Raw genomic sequence first — 18,157 nt, 5'->3', positions numbered from 1 at the left:
TTCATTCTTGAAATACCTGAAGACCGAATCTAAGAATTTTGTTGAGGGTATTTCTGTATTTTTGTTAAAATATCCTGTAGATAAGACAGACTTTATAAGGTTCCATTTAGTGCCTCAGTTATGAATTCAATGTAAATTGTATCAAAGAGGGAATATTCAGTTTAGTGGACATTTTCTCTTGTGTTTTAGACAAATTTACACATGTTGGTTAATAACCACTCTGAGCTCATGCTTACTGGTTAGAAGACCTGCTTATTTGGTGGTCTCATGTTTAGAAGGCAGACCTGGGAACCAGGTTCTTGGGTGTTAGCCATACAAATGCCAAAAATGCTCTGAAATTGTCTTGGAGAAATTATCATGTCCCTCACTGCCTAATTTCACTCCCTCGTGGTTTGCTTCAATTTCCGGTTGGAATATCTTAATTAACATTTGTAAAGGGCTGTGTAAAGCTTAAATGAAAATGTCATGTATGTAGAAAATCTTCTTAAATAGTAGCTTAACTTGCAGGGTTTAATTGTGAAGTGAAGTATTTTTTAACATCTTACAATTTATGATAAATTGATGACAGGAAAGGTTTGCCTATGAATTGATGATGGATTCAAAATGGAGAAATCATGTTTTCCGTGGCTCCTTTATTCAGGGAACACAATTACTGAAGTGCCGTGTGATTTAGAGTTTTTAATCTCTTAATTGCCTTCAAACTTGAAATGTTTATCTAGGGTCTTCTATGTCTACTCCTGTATAATATGTGCAGAATGATACTTTATTGCTTTTTTCTAGAAACTTAGATGAAGATTGAAAATGTGCATAAATAGACTGTTACAAATAGACTATGAAGTAAGAATGGCAATATATATAAATCAATAAGAAAAAGAGTAACAATCATGATTTAAAATGGAGAAAAACAGTGAACTGGCAATCTACCAAATGAGGATATTCAAATGACTAAACACACGTGGCAAAAGGAAGAAAAGGAGGGAGGGCGGAAAGAAAAATTCACTATCATTAGTAATGTGTCTTGACACAAAATATACCTTTTCCCCTAGTCAGCTTAGAAAACATTATAAAGAGAGAGGAGAAAAAAAAAAGGTAGTGTTGGTGATAGGTACTTCCCATGTCCCTGATAGGGAACCATGAATTAGTATTCTCTTTTTCTGAGAGACATTTGGTAATATGTATCAAAAGGGGTAACAAACTTCCTATTCTTTGAAACATAAATTCTACTTTAAGGAAATTACTTGAAGAAATAATAGTTGATGTACAGAAGTATTAATGTACATTAGGTCATAAGAGTACACCAGTGAAATTTAAAAACCTTCTAATAAGGGATTAATTGCATAGTGGTGTTTCCATCAATCAAATTCAATAGAATTTGAATTGGCTACAATAGTAGCCAATAAAAAATGATAATACTAAAGAATATTTAATAGCCTGGAAAATGTTTGCAATGTAGTTTTAAGGTGGAGAAAGCAGGTTAAAAAGCAGAAAGTATCACTTGGAACTCCCTCTTGCTATGTAAACCAATCTCTCTTTCCCCTCCTCCCCGTGTGTGTGTGTGTGTGTGTGTGTGTGTGTGTGTGTGTGTGTGTGTGTGTGTGTGTATGTGTGTGTGTCTGTCTTTCTCTGTCTCCCCCCCATTTATGTATGTGTGTGTATCTATATATGCATGGAAACAAAGATTGTAAAAGCAAACTTCAAAATGTTAGTGACCATTATCTCTGCATAGTGATGTTTGAGTGATTTTTCTTTTCTTATTTCTGAGTACTTTTGAGGTGGCATTTTTCAAACTTTTCTGCAATGAGCACATGTTAATTCTTACTCAAACTTGAAAAAAATACTAAATTTTAAAGCAAATAAAATGAATAATTTAAAAGAAACAAAGTTATTGTATCATTGGTACATTGATATTTATCAAAAACTGGACACCTGCCAGCTAACTTAAAGCCTACACCCCTACCACTAGGAGCACTCTTTTTCTTCTTCCATTTATTCTGAATTGAAGGAATTAGATTCAGTACCAGCTGTTTGTGAACGGAGGAGGGGCCAGGTTTGAGAGGCTCCCCAGTGACAAGACTAAGCTGCAGCCTGACACAGTTCACATGTGACCTTCAGAGGAAAACATGATGATCAGTGTGGGCTCCAAAGAAGAGCCTACCAGGTTTATAGGCTGGTCCACACAACTGAAATTCTAGAATGTCTGAGAACAGGCAAGTGGCCATCAGTGTTATACAGGCAAGGCTTCATTTGGTGATCAAGACATTTGAGTGAGGGTTCTAGAAGAAACATAAATTGATTTTAGAACAGGGTTTACTTTGAGAATGTGTTCTTAATTTAATAAAATATGTCATCAGAAGAATTATTTAGATTGAAGGTGGAAAAGAGGTTTCTATTATATTAGTAGGAGGCTGTCTGACAGTGGAAAAGTATGGAATTAATGGGTGGAGTATGGGGAATGATTTGAACCTAGAAAACTATTTCATGTTCAGCGGAGAGCTCAGCACACTTCAGTAGTTCCAGAAAGCATTGGTATATTATAGTCAGATGAATTAACTGAGTTGTATTTTCACGACCCTGGATTTCAGGGAATGGTAAATGATATATGGTATATTCTGTCAAGGAAGGTGTGGTCTACCCATGAGTTTGTAGGACCTCATGTATATAACATACATGTCATTTTCATTTAAACATTGCATAGCACTTTCTTCTTTAATTAAACATGGTCACTGTTTTTTAAAAGTTGCTCAGTTATTGGGAAAATTCACTTTTGGGAAGAATTCTCTGAGGGTTTCAGATAAAGAAATCTTCCACTCTGTAGGATGACCATATAATTTATAGTCCAAACCATATATTTCTGAGTGTCAGTAATAATATTTATGATGGTACAGTAGGAGGAAACCAGGACTCTACAGGACAAAATATGACATATATTCACATTATCTCTGATCCATTCAGAGAAAACCGAACTGCCTGTGAACGGTCTCTCATATGGTCAAAGCAGCTCTTAAATCAAGATCAGTCAACTTTGTAAATGATGGTATCTTTATGGGCATATTCAACCCATCACAAACATGAATCTCAATAGGAAAATGCTTTTACATGGTCACAAAATAGAATGGAACTTTTATAATTAGATTGCATGATAGCACCTTGATTAGGTATCATTCTGATTATTAAGGATGCTAACCTCTGAGCAACTGTGGTGACTAGATACATAAAAGATATTAGCCCAGATACATAAAGATCATGTTGTTGGCATAGGTTCTATGAAGGCAAAATTTTTGTTCTTTCTGAACCCTTTTTGGGGATCCTTTTTTTTTCCTTTTGAATTGTGGGGCTGAAAAATACCACTGAAGTCAAGAGGGCTGGTTTTGTGGATATTTTCTTAAAGTGTGGATTCCCCATTGGTAGTAAGCTGGAGCAGTTGAGTGTTTCATAGGGTTGGCCTAGTAGCCATAGGAATTGCGCTACACAGTGGGATGCATATAAAATACAACACGTAAAATGAAAATTGTAGGTGGTTTTACACCAGTCTGTGCACAATGAAAATTAAACTTGCTGTATGTTTCTGGGACACATTTACCATTCAACCATTCACAAATGGCCTTCTGTTGTTTTTGTTGGTCCAAGGCTACCTAAAAAAGTCAGGCAGTTTATTTTAAGACCCAAGAGAACAATAAATATTCCGTTTTCAATTGCTAGATTGTGTCGTAATTGATATTGGTGGTTCTGTTGTGAACATAAAGGGACAAGAACTGGTTTTGCTCTTAAGAAACTCATTTTTTATAGCATGAGATCCTTAATTAAATGATGGGATTGTAATGCCTAGATATGGGCTCTCTTATTGAACAGTTAATTATGCACATTTTAATGACTATTTAACATATATTCTTCTATAATTTAATCCGGGCAATTTATGTATCCTGAAAATCCACAGACTAGAATTTCTTTTTTTTTTTTTAAGTGAATGGTGTTTTTTATTTTTTTAATTTATTTATTTTATTTTTGGCTGCATTGGGTCTTCATTGCTGCGCACGGGCTTTTCTCCAGTTGCGGCGAGTGGGGGCTACTCTTTGTTGCGGTGTGTGGGCTTCTCATTGCGGTGGCTTCTCTTGTTGCGGAGTACAGGCCCTAGGTGTGCGGGCTTCAGTAGTAGTGGCACGTGGGCTCAGTAGTTGTGGCTTGCAGACTCTAGAGCTCAGGCTCAGTAGTTGTGACGCACGGGCTTAGCTGCTCTGCGGCATGTGGGATCTTCCCGGACCAGGACTCGAACCCGTGTCCCCTGCATTGGCAGGTGGATTCTTAACCACTGTGCCACCAGGGAAGCCCCAAACTAGAATTTCTTGACCTTGGGTCTCTTGATATCTCTGAGACTGACTAACAATAAAATTCATTTAGGCTTCAATAAATATTCACCTTGAATTGATACCAGATTGGGAATTTATACCCTTCAGAAATTTAAGGTGACAGCTATTTCACAGCCAAAACCCAATGAAAAATCTGATAACCTCAAGTTGTCTGATTTCCAGATGTATTATGATTATGAAAAGACTTTAAAATTCATATTGAATATAATAATAATGTTTTTATCATACCCCCCTTCTTTTAACTATAAGTGACATATTGTACAGAAAATAGTTGTTGTCATATATCTCCAAGATGGCTGCCGTCAATTCTTGCCATCCTTCTGTGTGTGCATATGTCCTTCCCGCCTTGAGAGGTAGAGTCCATTTTTCTCTTCCCGTTAAATCTAACTCAGAGTTAGTGACATGTGTGATCAATAGAATGGGGCAAAATGGACATCTAGAACTTCTGAGGACAGGTCATAAGAAGCCTTGTAGCTTCCGCTGGAGTCCCTTGAACGCTCACTCTTGGGACCCTCATACTGGGAGAAGCCAGCCACCAATTATGAAATCCAACAACCATGAAACTGTAATACTCTGTGAAGTTCAAGCCACATGGGAAGGGCCTGGAGGATGGGATTCCACATGGAGAGAAAGAGAGAGGCTAAGACCAACACATGAGTAAAGAAGCCATCTTGGAAGTGGAACCTCCAGTTCCAGCCACCACAGTTGACATCGAGTGGATTTAAGACTCACTACCCGGCTGAGCACTTTCGGAATCCCTGACCCACAAAACCAAGAACAAAATAAATGGTTGTCTCTAGCCACTATTCTGATGTAGTTTATTGCACGGCAATAAATAAGTGGAACAGAGGTCCTTTTCTCTTAACATGTGGGATGAGTTCTGCTGCTTCTGAGATACTTGTTTTGAAATGGAATCAGCCCAAGATATAAAACTGCCATGCAATCATGGGAAAAAAATCTTCTTAAAACATTGCATTACTATATTGTCTGCTGTGACGGAAGGGAAAGAAGAGAGGAGAAGCAGCAACAGAATGTAATTATGCTCCGGGGCATCTTGATTACACATATCCACCCTGTCTGCCTCTCAAAATCAACTTGAGATGATCAGTGTCTGTCATTAAATAATTAAGGAACTAAGAAAAAATGTTACGTGAAATAGATCTCCTTGTTAACTGGAGGCACTTTTTCTGGATGTTCCCCTCCCGCCCCCATCTTCCTGAGAGCTCTGCAGAGGGGCTGGGAGGCAACTGTCACTTCACTAATCTGCGAATCCTGTTGGAGAGAAACCCCTGGTGGTCTTCACTGTCTTCCCAGGAAAGCTTTAATAGCCAAATACATTAGCAAGGTGTCATGTGGCTGAGACTTTATTCATATTCCCCAATACACCCTGGTATATTTGTCCGTTTACCATGAAGCATTAATATAAGTAAAATTAAACCATACTCCTCAGAATGATGATACTAGGAGAGCAAAGAATGAAGCATGTGGATATGTTCTTTTCCCTGATTTTCAGAACGGATTCATTCCTACGGGCTCTTCCTCTCATTCTGACTTTCAACTTGATATTTATTCAAACTCTAAAATCAAACACACAACTTAGCGATTTTACCCCAAATGGTATGTCTCTCACCTAAATCAATGTTAACATATACTGATAGCTTCTCTTTCTTGCTCTTTCTCCCCACCTCCCCTCCTTTATCATTTCTAGTGGAATAAAGATATTTCTTACCATTAAATGAACATCATTTCTTGTAAAGTTTCCCATGAGCAAAGAAGATGAATGTCCATTTCTCCCAGCATCACGGCTCCCTCTGATAGCAGCTAACATTTTAAAATGATGTAACCTTTTGGCATTTGTAGCTCTTTGGGGATTTAAGAGAGAAGTTACTCTGGGACTTGTAATGACCATAGAAGTGTGTTCTGATTGAGTTTGAGCAGAGGCTGTGGATAATGCTGGGATTTTTAAGGCAGCTCAAATATTCTCAAGGTATTTAATCAGTTTCCATAGTGACTGCAAAAATAAAAATCTCAAGTTTGTACATCATTCTTTTCCTTTAAAAATGCCATATTTTAAAACCAGATGACACAATGCTAAGCATTAATAAATAGTCCATATACCCTACTATCCCCTTAGTGTAATAATAGCAATTTCTCCAGCAAAATGAGTTTATTTTTTAAATGCCAATTAGACATAGGATCTGTTTATGAGGAAAATAATTACATTGTAATGATTTTTATTGGCTTTTGCATAAACTTTTTTGAGAACAAGCTTGTATGGAAATGTTTGTTTCCCTACCTGTACTGTCATTAGGTCAGAGCTTTTTTGACCATTTCTATCATTTTTTTCTCACCCATACTTATGATAAAGCATAAAACCAGTTTTATGGAGGAGCGAAGGTAGAAGAATAAGGAAAAGGAGGCCAGCACCATTGTGAAAAATCTGAGTGTGAACCAGGACTGGGTATTTTGCTTCCATAGATTTATATTTAAAGCCCCCTCCCCAAAATATCTATATTTCTTCAAGAATATCTTACCAATCATCTTGTTATTGAATCTCCATTATTTAACTCCTAGTCCCTGATTGCCCTCCCCTTCTTCCCATCTAAGCAGTATTTTTATGAGATATTTGTAATACAAGGTTTATCTCTTTCTTTTTTAGAACTCAACTATCACATTTTATCAGAACATACAATACTAATGTGACATTCTTTGTGAAGTAATAATGGTATCATTGGCACAAAGCTCAACATTGCTTTCACACAGATGATCTTATTTGATCCCATAGATATCTTTACCACTGATCGGCAGTGTGACCTAGAACAAATCACCTCATTCCTCAAAGCCTCATTTCCTCTTCTGTCAAATGGACATAATATCTATCTGAAGTATTTTAACAGTTTAATGAGGTAATATATTTTAAAGGTTTAGTGGAGTGCCTGGTACATAGCAGATGCTCAATACATATAAGCTTTTTTATAGTATCACTACCCTCAATGATGAAACGGAGGCTCAAAAAAAGATGAAGTGAGCTGTGAGATCTTCAAATTGGCATCAGAGACATGGCAGAAATGAAAGTCAAATCCATCTTTGGAGTTAGGCCCCGTGGGATACTGTGATTATAGTATATATTTATGGTTTGTTTTTCCTTCTTCTCATGGCATGAGTGGGATTCACTAAACTTACTTTCTTCCTCTTTTCTGAGGAAGTACACACATCCACAGCAACATTGACAAAGGTCAGGTTTAGGATTTGGTCATGGCTCTTCTTGTGGAAAACAAGGGTGTGGTTCAGTATCCCCACACTCAGCCCAGCATATCAACCTGCCCATATGCACGCAGAGGGTCACAGTAATGGGAACAGAGTCTCACAGTGAAATGGTGTTTTTTAGTTTGAGATTCTCTAAGTTAACTCGAAAGAGAGGGTTGTGTTCCATAGTCCCAAGAGAAATCGGAAGCAATCTTCCATAAACTTTCTTTCTTGAACTGTCTTCCAAGGAGTGTAACCGATATGTAACCCATATGTTATCATTCCTGGTGAATGTTACTCTTCTGTGCCTTACAGGGTTTGGCAAAAAGAGTATGGACTGAATTATCATTATTATTACATAATAGGTAATAGGTTGGGTCTTCTAAGGCCATTAAGAGAAGTATGAAGGACTGAAATTGTTTGATACACTTCTTGAAAACTCTTTTTTTCCCCCTGAAAATTCAAAATCTTTGAGTCCTCATAAAAAAAAAAAAAAAGTTCAAAAGTAAACTTACAGAATACAGTGCAAAAGTTTCTCTCCAATTTCATTGAGTCAATATTCAGGTCTCAAGAAGATGGTCTATTGTCCATACGGTCTCCTGGTTTCTTAGTATTGAATGACCCTCCTTTGTGTTAATGAACATGGGTGGGTTAAGGAACATTAGGTGAGCTTCACTGAGTTTGGGGGAGGGGGTGAGAGTGGGACTTAGGACAAGTGATTGCTCACTGGGTATGTCTTTCTACAGACTCTTTTCTATCTGTGTTTACTTGATTGAACCTTTTTCTTTTTAATCACTTTCCTCTCCTTTTCTCACTGTTGTTTGTACTTTAGTGACTTCCTTTTCATGGGTCATTCTGAGATACTGTGTAACTTTCCCTAATACTGTCCTCCAAACAGTTGCCTATTGCTAAGCACTTGTTGCTTTCACCCTCAGCTCATCTGGGAAGGATAAATGCCCACCTCACATTGGGAATAGGCAGCTCTTCCATCCACATCGGTCAGCCAATTATTTACTTGCTCTGATTATATTTTGCTTAATTTGTTTTTTATATTGGAGCCAGAGTTTTGCAGATAGCCTCTTGTACTATTTAGAGATAGATTTTTGTTTGAATAGAGTGGCTAGATAGCTAGAGTGCCCAATTGCTGCTATTGTTATTTTTCTTTGTCATTATCACTATGGAAATTACTTATTATGCACCTGTGATATGGGCATCTGGATCTGAGTTAAGCCTTGAGCAAAGCAAGAGAGATATCCCTAGTACATTACCTCTTCTTGATTCCAGTCCGTGAATGACAAGGAGTAGACAAATGAGCAAACAAATAATGAACAACACATCAAGTAAATACTCTTTGCTTTAGGACCAAAGAAATGGTGGGAAAAAGTGTATGCCTTGGGGTGGTGAAGCTGCCTCTTATTAACAACTCCACCCTGCCTAAATAGGTAAATAATGCAATTCCAAGAACAACACACCTAGGAAAAGAATGGAAGACTAAATAGTAGGAGCATTCTTCTGGGAGGAATGTTCTGAGTAGATACCTGGAAGGATCAGAAAGTTGTCAAGCAACCTTCTGCAGAATTACATCATGGAACCATATTTTGAATCTGGAGCAAGTCAAAGAGAGTGGAGATGCATTTGATGTTTGATGACACTGAGCTTTCAGAAGGACTAATACCAAAAAAATGGTAGAAGTGACATATTTGAAATCTATAAATTGCATTTCACGTTCATTTATCACCTCTAGGAAAAGCAAATAAAGTTTCTTCCTTCCCCTGAAGTGGATGATGAACGATTGCTTAGAATTGGGTGGTGGGAGCCGGTGTCACCATTATTGACTTTCTGTGGAAAACAGTTCACCTGTAGATGCAGTGAGTGCAGCACACCCTGCAGGGCAGGTGTAAACTGGTTCTAATCACTCATGGGCTGATCTGAACAGAGAATAATTACTTTCCTGTTAAGGGCAGACTCTTCCCATTGTCTCTACCCACGCCACTTACTTCCAAGTAGAACAGCAGGGATTTGTTTAAGAGGACTCAGAACTCTCAGTGTCACCGGGATCCATGAACTGCATTTAGCAGAAGCAGGGACGAAGAGGACTCATTCCTTTATTCATTCATTTGTTCATTTACAAAGATGTATGCACCTACTATGCAACAAGCTTTATGCTAGGCAAACAAGCCCTCTTTTTAGAGAGCTCACTTCAGGAATCCTGCAGACTTTGGAGTCATGCCTTTTATAAAGGTCTTTTAAAGTTCTGTCATTCAGATCGTATTCCAGAATGCAGAGGATTAAACACAGCAAAACACCATTTATTCAGAGTCACACGAAAAGCCAAAAGAAGGGAGCTTCCCTGGTGGCGCAGTGGTTAAGAATCTGCCTATGCAGGGGACATGGTTTTGAGCCCTGGTCCGGGAAGATCCCACATGCCTTGGAGCAACTAAGTCCATGTGCCACAACTACTGAGCCTGTGCTCTAGAGCCTGTGGGCCACAACTACTGAGCCTGCGTGCCACAACTACTGAAGCCTGCGTGCCTAGAGCCCATGCTCCGCAACAAGAGAAGCCACCACAATGAAAAGCCCGCGCACCACAACGAAGAGTAACCCCCGCTCGCCACAGCTAGAGAAAGCCCGCGTGCAGCAATGAAGACCCAATACAGCCAAAAATAAATTAATTAATTAAAAAAAGAAAAAAAAAGCCAAAAGAAGATAGCCAATGTAAATCAGCAAAAACAGGGATCACTGAATATATTTAAGGAATGTAATCTATTATTTTTGAGGAATATTCACTAATTTGAAGTTTCTATTTTGATAATATTTCCTAGTAGAATACCTTCTTGAGAAGATAGAACTTTATTTATAAAGGGCATCATTTTCATCTAAAGATTGGATCACACTTGTTATTTGCACTGTATCTTTTTTCTCAAATGGGTTAAACATTTTCTATTTAGATCTTACTTAAATTCTTTATTTGCTTACTAACATATTTACTTTTCATAACCTACAACATGACAGAACAAACTTTAACTCATTTGAAATATAATTACTCAAAGATTCTAATTTGAAGACTGAAATAATAAGATTCCACTAATCCAGTTAATAGTTCATTAAGCACTTACTATGGTTCAACCACTGAACCAGTTGTAACCTAACTGTGTTGAAGCTTGTGATTAAGCAATTGAAATACATTGTATACAGTGGTGTGTATTAATGTGTGTGTATGCATTTGTGTGTTTACAGTTCAGGTGGAAATGAATATAGGCCATAATATTAAATGAAAAAAAAAAAACCAACCAAAAACTCAATCCGTGATATGATATGTAGCTGCGGATAAAGAAGTAGAAGGGGGCACAAACATGGTTTCACTTGTTGATGGGATAGGGTCAATTTATTTTTCTTTGTAAGTTTGTTTGTTTGTTTGTTTATTTATGGCTGCATTGGGTCTTCGTTGCTGCGCGCGGGCTTTCTCTAGTTGCGGTGAGCAGGGCTACTCTTCGTTGTGGTGCACGGGCTTCTCATTGCGGTGGCTTCTCTTGTTGTGGAGCACGAGCTCTAGGCCCGCAGGCTTCAGTAGTTGTGGCTCACAGGCTCTAGAGCGCAGGCTCAGAAGTTGTGGCGCACGGGCTTAGTTGCTCCGCAGCATGTGGGATCTTCCCGGACCAGGGATCACGACATGTCCCCTGCATTGGCAGGCGGATTCTTAACCACTGTGCCACCAGGGAAGTCCCTACTTTTCTTTTATTTTGAATTCTACTGGCAGTCTTACAGAGTTGTTTTTGCAATAAAAAATGGCTAAACAAAAATGGATCCAGACTGACCTGTTTGTTTTGAGTGGATTGGAGCAGAGATTTGAAAGAGGAATCACTGGGAGGTTTATGTAATACAGATACATCTATAAATCTTACAGGGGGAATTTCCTGACATCTTCTATAATTTCCAAAATGTCATATTCCCAAATAGAAGGTTTTAGGTGAAGACTGTAAAGAAATGGTGAGATTTTGGTCTACATATTTTTAGTACCCAGAAGAAAAGACTGAGGAAGCCGGGAGTTTTATTTACTTAATATTAAATAACCATATGTTTGAAAATATTTGTATTATTCTACCTCCCTCATCCAATAGTACTTGGATGCAGAATATCTCATACAGTTTGATGACTCAGAGTATAAATGAGTATCAGAAATATTTTAAATAAATGATAAATAATCAACTTGATTTGAGGATATTCTGTAGGCCCAGGGTTTTTATTTTGATGAAGTAGTCTGCCAGGACAAGCAGGTGGTGAGATCTGCACTCGTGGGAAGAGAGTAAACATATTCTGGTTTACAGGGACATAGAAAAGCAGAAGGGGGAAAATCACCTCGCCTGAGACAATAGATGCTCTATAAAATTGAGCCTCTTCATATTATCATAGAAATTACTTGCTGGCAGTAGTGCAAAAGGCTGTTACATATTATTGTTAATTGTGGTTGGAGACACAAAGCAATATGATCATTTGATGACTTATTTGTTTTTGGAAAATGACAGCTTTTGTGTGCCAGTAAATATCGTGAAATCCCCTGGAAATACTCTTGTGAATTTAGGAGCCATCTGATCGTCCTTGCTTAGTACATACAATAGACTTTAAGGATGACACGGAAGTTTGTACTTAGCAGATTGCTTGATGGTTCTGCATCAGTTATCCAAAAAGGGAACACTGTCTGCTTGGTGACTACAAGACAGAGAGACCTATAACTTTGTCAGAATTTATGGTCGATGGACAGTGGCTTCACCAGAACACGGGAGAAGAGGCAGTTAGTCTCCAGTTTTGTGTGTGCTCTCCATCTTGTCCGGAACAGAGCTGACAGCCACAGTGTTCCTCTCACTCCATTTCATCCGTCCCTTTCTCCTCTTCGAGAAGGGCAGGGTGAAAGAACAGCGAGGAACCTGAAATTCATCCTGGGTAACATAAACACAGTTCAGGCTGAGCGTGTCTGGTGTGCGACCGTCAGGTGCTATTTGCAGTGATCGGACACCACTTTGGAAGATGACACTAACCTGAGGTTTTAATACGATTGCCTCCAAATGCCTGAGAAAGCCCTGTGTGTTTGTCTGGCACTCTGTTCTCTTATGACAGGGCTCTAGTTTTGTTTTGTTTTTTTCCTTCCTTTCTCTCTCTCTCTCCTTTTTCTGGAACTGCCACATCCTTAGCTGGTAATCTTTAAACCCTGGGCTGCAGTGATCTCTCATCATACGGCCACACATTAAGCACATCTTTCATGCTTCTCCAAACCAAACTCAGAAAGTGCCAATGAATAAGTTGTTGGGGAAGAAGTCAGTGGGTAGCATTAAGGCCACCTGACTGGAGGCGTTAGGTGTGCACTTTGACTGAGTGAAAGGCAACCTGCAGAGTCGGGAATGAGGTGCTTTATCACATATTCCTAGAGGCGTAAAACAAGGGAGTAAAAAGCAGTTTTCAGAGTAGCTCCTCCATCTGGCTCCTATTGTGGATTGTTCATGCTGCTATGGCCAAGATTAACCCTCAAAAGGAGAAAGTCCCAAGCCTCTGGAGCTGTGACTTTTTACATGAGTATAGCATGTTCTCTTGTCAATAGGCCAAAGATGGAGAAGGGCATCCAATGACTTTTTCCATGGAACTTACATTCATATCTGCTCAAATTACTCTGGGCATCTTTCTAGATCTATGTGACTACTCTGAAAACTTTCCATTCATTCCTTTAACTTTCGTTCATTCATGTCAAATATTTATTGCATATGTAATATATGCTGGACCTCATTCTAGCTGCTGGGAAGGCACTTGTGGGGATAAAAATAGAGAAATATCAAATATCACTATTCTCATGGGTTTGTGTTCTAGAGAGAATATATAGACAATAAAGAAAATAAATAAGTAAACTATTAATATGTTAGCAGGTGGCAAAGGAGCCTTTGGACAATACCCAGAGCAGGCTTTTGAATGCACAGTCTTTGACTCAAGACTCAGAAAATCAGACTAAAGGATGACATAGCATATTGTTGATGTGAACAGGAGGGTTTGCGATGGAGAGAAAAACCAGTGGACTCCATCCTCTTTCTACTTCTTTCTACCTTTCTCACAAAAGACTGTGACAAGTTTCATCCCCCCAAAATGGAGACTAGACGAGGCTCAGCAGGAAGGAGGGCTGGGGTTAGGGGAACAATGGGAAATATTTCAGATTAAGGAAATAGCCTTGGGGAAAAAAACCAAGGAGCCCTATAGGAGGGAAGAAAATGCACTCCTACGTTTCCTCCTCCTCCCTTTCAGTCTGTCCTGCCTCTTTCATTTCTTGGTGAAAACAGTTTCATGGCCTTGGTCCAAGGTAGGAGAGCGAACCTGACAGAGTCAAGGTCCTTGTTTGGGCAAGCGTTCTTTGCCTGTTCCTTTTCCCTCCCTTGTCATAAGTTTAGCTCATCTTTAAGCTTTGTGAATTTACACACTTACCTTTCCGTTGTTTTCTTTCCTGAACAATTCTCTGCCGCAGATTATGTTGCTCACAGACCCGGAGATTGAGAGCAGTTTACTGATCAGCTCGGACGAAGGGGCAACCTATCAAAAGTACCGGCTGAACTTTTACATCCAGAGCTTACTTTTCCACCCCAAGCAAGAGGACTGGATTCTGGCATACAGCCAAGACCAAAAGGTGAGCGTGATCCCCTTGTTCCAGGCAGCGGCGTATGGCTGTCCTAGGGAAAGACAGCTACTTAGTCATCGCTACGCTTCTTCTCAGCTGTCAGGTTGGTTCTGTGCAGCAGCTTGGACCCTGTGCCGGTGGGGCGAGGGGCAGCAATGTGGATCTCAGGCTGCTTGTTTGAGCTGTGTGAGCATCTGAAACAGCACAAACAGGAAAAGCCAGACCCTAAGGAAGACATTGTGGAGAAGCAATTCTTACCTGGAAGCTTCAGGCCATCAGGAAACCCCCATGGAATCTGAGACAGTGCTTTGTGTATGTGAGATGTGATCATTTTTTTTTGGAATAAAGAACCCATAGCTTTTCTCAGAGCCTTAAAAGGGAAGGATGACCCTGAAAGAGTGAAGAACATTAGCTAGTGATATGCTAAAATAGTGAGAGAAATGTGCCTAGATAACATTGAGAATCAGGCACTCTCAGGACTTTTCTTCTCTTGCTGGTTAGGCTGAAGGATAGGTCTACGTTTTAGGAAGGCATTGAATGAAGTTATGCTATTGTATGTTTATCTGTGTGTATATATGTGTGTGTGTGCACACGCAATATGTATATGTATTTTATGGGATAAATGCTATAAAATATATCATGTACTCTGTACTGCAGATACATTAGAAAATACATGTAGCTCCAGCTTTTAAGGAACTTACATTTTCAGGTAGAATATAAGGCTAGCAACAGCAAAGACAATCAGATTAGAATTAGAGGAAAGGGCTTCCCTGGTGGCGCAGTGGTTGAGAATCTGCCTGCTAATGCAGGGGACACAGGTTCGAGCCCTGGTCTGGGAGGATCCCACATGCCGCGGAGCAACTAGGCCTGTGAGCCACAGTTACTGAGCCTGCGCGTCTGGAGCCTGTGCTCTGCAACAAGAGAGGCCATGATGGTGAGAGGCCCGCGCACCGCGATGAAGAGTGGCCCCCACTCGCCACAACTAGAGAAAGCCCTGGCACACAAACGAAGACCCAACACAGCCATAAACAAATAAATAAATAAATAAATAAAATTTAAAAAAAGAGTTCAGAATTTAGCAAGTTCATTTAAAAAAAAAAAAAAAAAAAAGAATTAGAGGAAAAAAGTATACAAAGGCAAATGTGAGAGAGGCTCTAGCCATAAAAGCCAAAAGGAAAATAGGTAAAATATTCAAATGCTCTTCGTGAAATTCATGGTTCAGTGAGGTCATTCTGAGAATTGTCCTCAGAAGAATTATATGTTACAAATTACATATATTTAAAGAAATACTGGACTTTCCTGAGTGAGGAGAATATTCTAGGGTTAAAACCCTAGAATACTTAACCAGGTGGTTAAAACCGTCTGGGCTGGTATAGCCGTGTGGGGTTCTTCCTGAAGGGAGGGGAGTAGTATAAACAACTTTTCAAGGTCTCTACTGACATGAGCATTTTTTTTTTAATTAATTAATTAATTTTATTTTTTTTATGGCTGTGTTGGGTCTTCGTTTCTGTGCGAGGGCTTTCTCTAGTTGTGGCAAGCGGGGGCCACTCTTCATCGCGGTGCGCGGGCCTCTCACTATCGCGGCCTCTCTTGTTGCGGAGCACAGGCTCCAGACGCGCAGGCTCAGTAATTGTGGCTCACGGGCTTAGTTGCTCCGCGGCATGTGGGATCTTCCCAGACCAGGGCTCGAACCCGTGTCCCCTGCATTGGCAGGCAGATTCTCAACCACTGCGCCACCAGGGAAGCCCAACGTGAGCATTTTTGAGGAAGCAAATTAAAATTCTCAGGATTGGAGTTTTATTCACACTGCCCTTACTGCCAAATAAAATGCGCATTAGCCTAAAAACAGGAAAGACTTACAATTAGTATTTTTTTCCTCTCGAGCAGCCTGGCTCCCCGTTCAGCAGAATGTACAATTTCATGCCTGGAGTCAAGCCACGGTGCGTCTAGTCCAGGATGGTGCAGTTACCAGAGGCAAAGCTGAGCAGCTCAGGACACAGAGTGTTAGTCATTTAATCACGGGGTTTCTGTATTTTATTTGACAGTTGGTTAATTTTCCCCCTGATGCCAGAGGCACAGTGAGGGCCAGATTTACCTGGCTAGGTGAAAACTATGCATCTTTGCCGTTGTGTCGGAGGAGATGCCCAAAAATTTAACCCTTCACGTGCCAGGACTTCAGACAGTGATGCCGTGAGCACAGTGGCCAAGTGGATAACTCTGGAGGAGTTGGGACACGTGGCTCCGACTCAGCCATGTATGGGAATTGGTACTTGGGGTTGGCTTCTTTGCCTTAAAATGTGTTTGTGTGGATAGTTATAATTGCAGGTGCACTTCCAATGAGATTGAAAAGAAAAAAAAAAAACCCACAAATATTAGACTCCATGTCTGTTTTATGTGCTCAGCATGATGCACTGTTGCTATAAAATAACTATATCGAGGAGTATTCATTCCATCTAGGGAAAGAATATAAATACCTGTGAGGTCAGTAGTCTAAGAGGGACTAAAAAGGCAGATAGATCCTTCATTCACACATGGTAGATACCCAGCCAGAGTAGCTGGATGGGTTATATGAAATTGGCAGCCCAAGTTTAGGAGATGGAGATCTTATAAAATGATTTCACCTGGACTTTAATGAATGTCGTATTTCTGTGGGGGGCGGAGGGGGCGCGTTTTGCACAAGAGGGATGTCATAAACAATAATATAAAGTTGTAAAGTTAGAAAACTCATGTAAACAGGATTGTGAATGTGTCTATTTGGCTGAAACTGAAATTTGGGAAAGTTAATTATACATGTACTCCTGGAACCTAATCTTAATTTTTTTTGGACCACTTTGACTGTTAGGCAAAATAATTTTTGTTTTCCCAATTAGGAGCCTTTTGAACATTTTGGTCAGTGGAATTATGTGTTCAGGGCTATAGATTACAAAGATTAATCTGGTAGTAATATTAGAATGAACTATGGTGCTGTGAGGTCAAAAGCTAGAAGACCAGTTAGGATGGTATCACAGTAGTCTTGGTCAGGACCAAAAAGTATCTTTTGTGACCATAGACCAAATGAATTCTGTCATTTTAGAGGTAGAAGGAGCCTTAACAGTCTTTGCTCTGTATGTAGCTAACAAACCAAAAATCTTAGACGTTAATGAATTTTCCCAAAGGGGAAAACCACTCATTGGTGTCACATGTCTAAGTTTAGCAATTGGAATTTGAATATGATATTTAGTAGGTTTCACTACTAAATGGATGGTGATATCTGGAGATTAGCAAAGGGGCAGAAGCCAGCCTTTCTGCTAAGCTCTCTGTTTCTCCAGAAGACAATGAAGGAGAAATCATCCTGGGAAAAAAGAATTATGGATCACCTGCTAATATGAGTAGGGGTTGGGGAAGGGCTCCGTATATCAGGGCTTGAATCACAGCATGAGGAGCGGGGCATTAGCGGGGAGTGGAGTGGGCTGCAGCCATCCAATGAGCCGTTAGCTGGTGGTGTTGGCCCGAAGTCAAGTGGAGGAGGTCTGTGGCCACTCAAGTGGGTCAGTGATATGGAAATAATAGCTGGCAATCACCCACGCATCACGGAGCTTTGAACCCTGATGAGATGCAGCCATGGGCCCTAAGGAGGGCCCCGTGCTAGTGTTGGCAGGCCAGTGACTTTTGGAAATGGGAACACGTATTCGTTCATGTAAGTGTTGTTCATCAACATGTCTGTGACAGTTGCTACTGTTGCAGAACTCTCAGCAAAGATGGTAGCTTAGGTGCTAGGGTTCCCTTTGCCAGATGCTGTTTTCAGCCAGCCTGTGGTGAACAGAATCCTCAGGTAGGGAGCACCGTCTGTCAGAAGTTGTTGCGTTGAGGTGGCAGCTCCGTCAGCACTCACCTGCGCACGGTCCTCCTCTCCTCTCTTCCC

At 40.0% G+C, this 18,157-nt stretch overlaps 1 protein-coding gene across 7 annotated transcripts in view; it reads left to right on the top strand.

The window, feature by feature from the left end:
* SORCS1 (sortilin related VPS10 domain containing receptor 1) overlaps positions 1-18,157 on the top strand; it is a 584,051-nt gene that overhangs the window by 333,098 nt on the left and 232,796 nt on the right. For all 7 annotated transcript variants that reach the window (XM_082408268.1, XM_082408264.1, XM_082408269.1 and 4 more), the window contains exon 4: positions 14,107-14,265. In XM_082408268.1, the coding sequence (XP_082264394.1) occupies positions 14,107-14,265 (159 nt within the window). The remainder of the gene's footprint in view (positions 1-14,106; positions 14,266-18,157) is intronic.

Source organism: Balaenoptera borealis, assembly GCF_965194805.1.
Source record: "Balaenoptera borealis genome assembly, chromosome: 10".
In the NCBI taxonomy this organism is placed as follows: Eukaryota; Metazoa; Chordata; class Mammalia; order Artiodactyla; family Balaenopteridae; genus Balaenoptera; species Balaenoptera borealis.
This window is presented reverse-complemented; position numbering and strand designations above follow the sequence as displayed.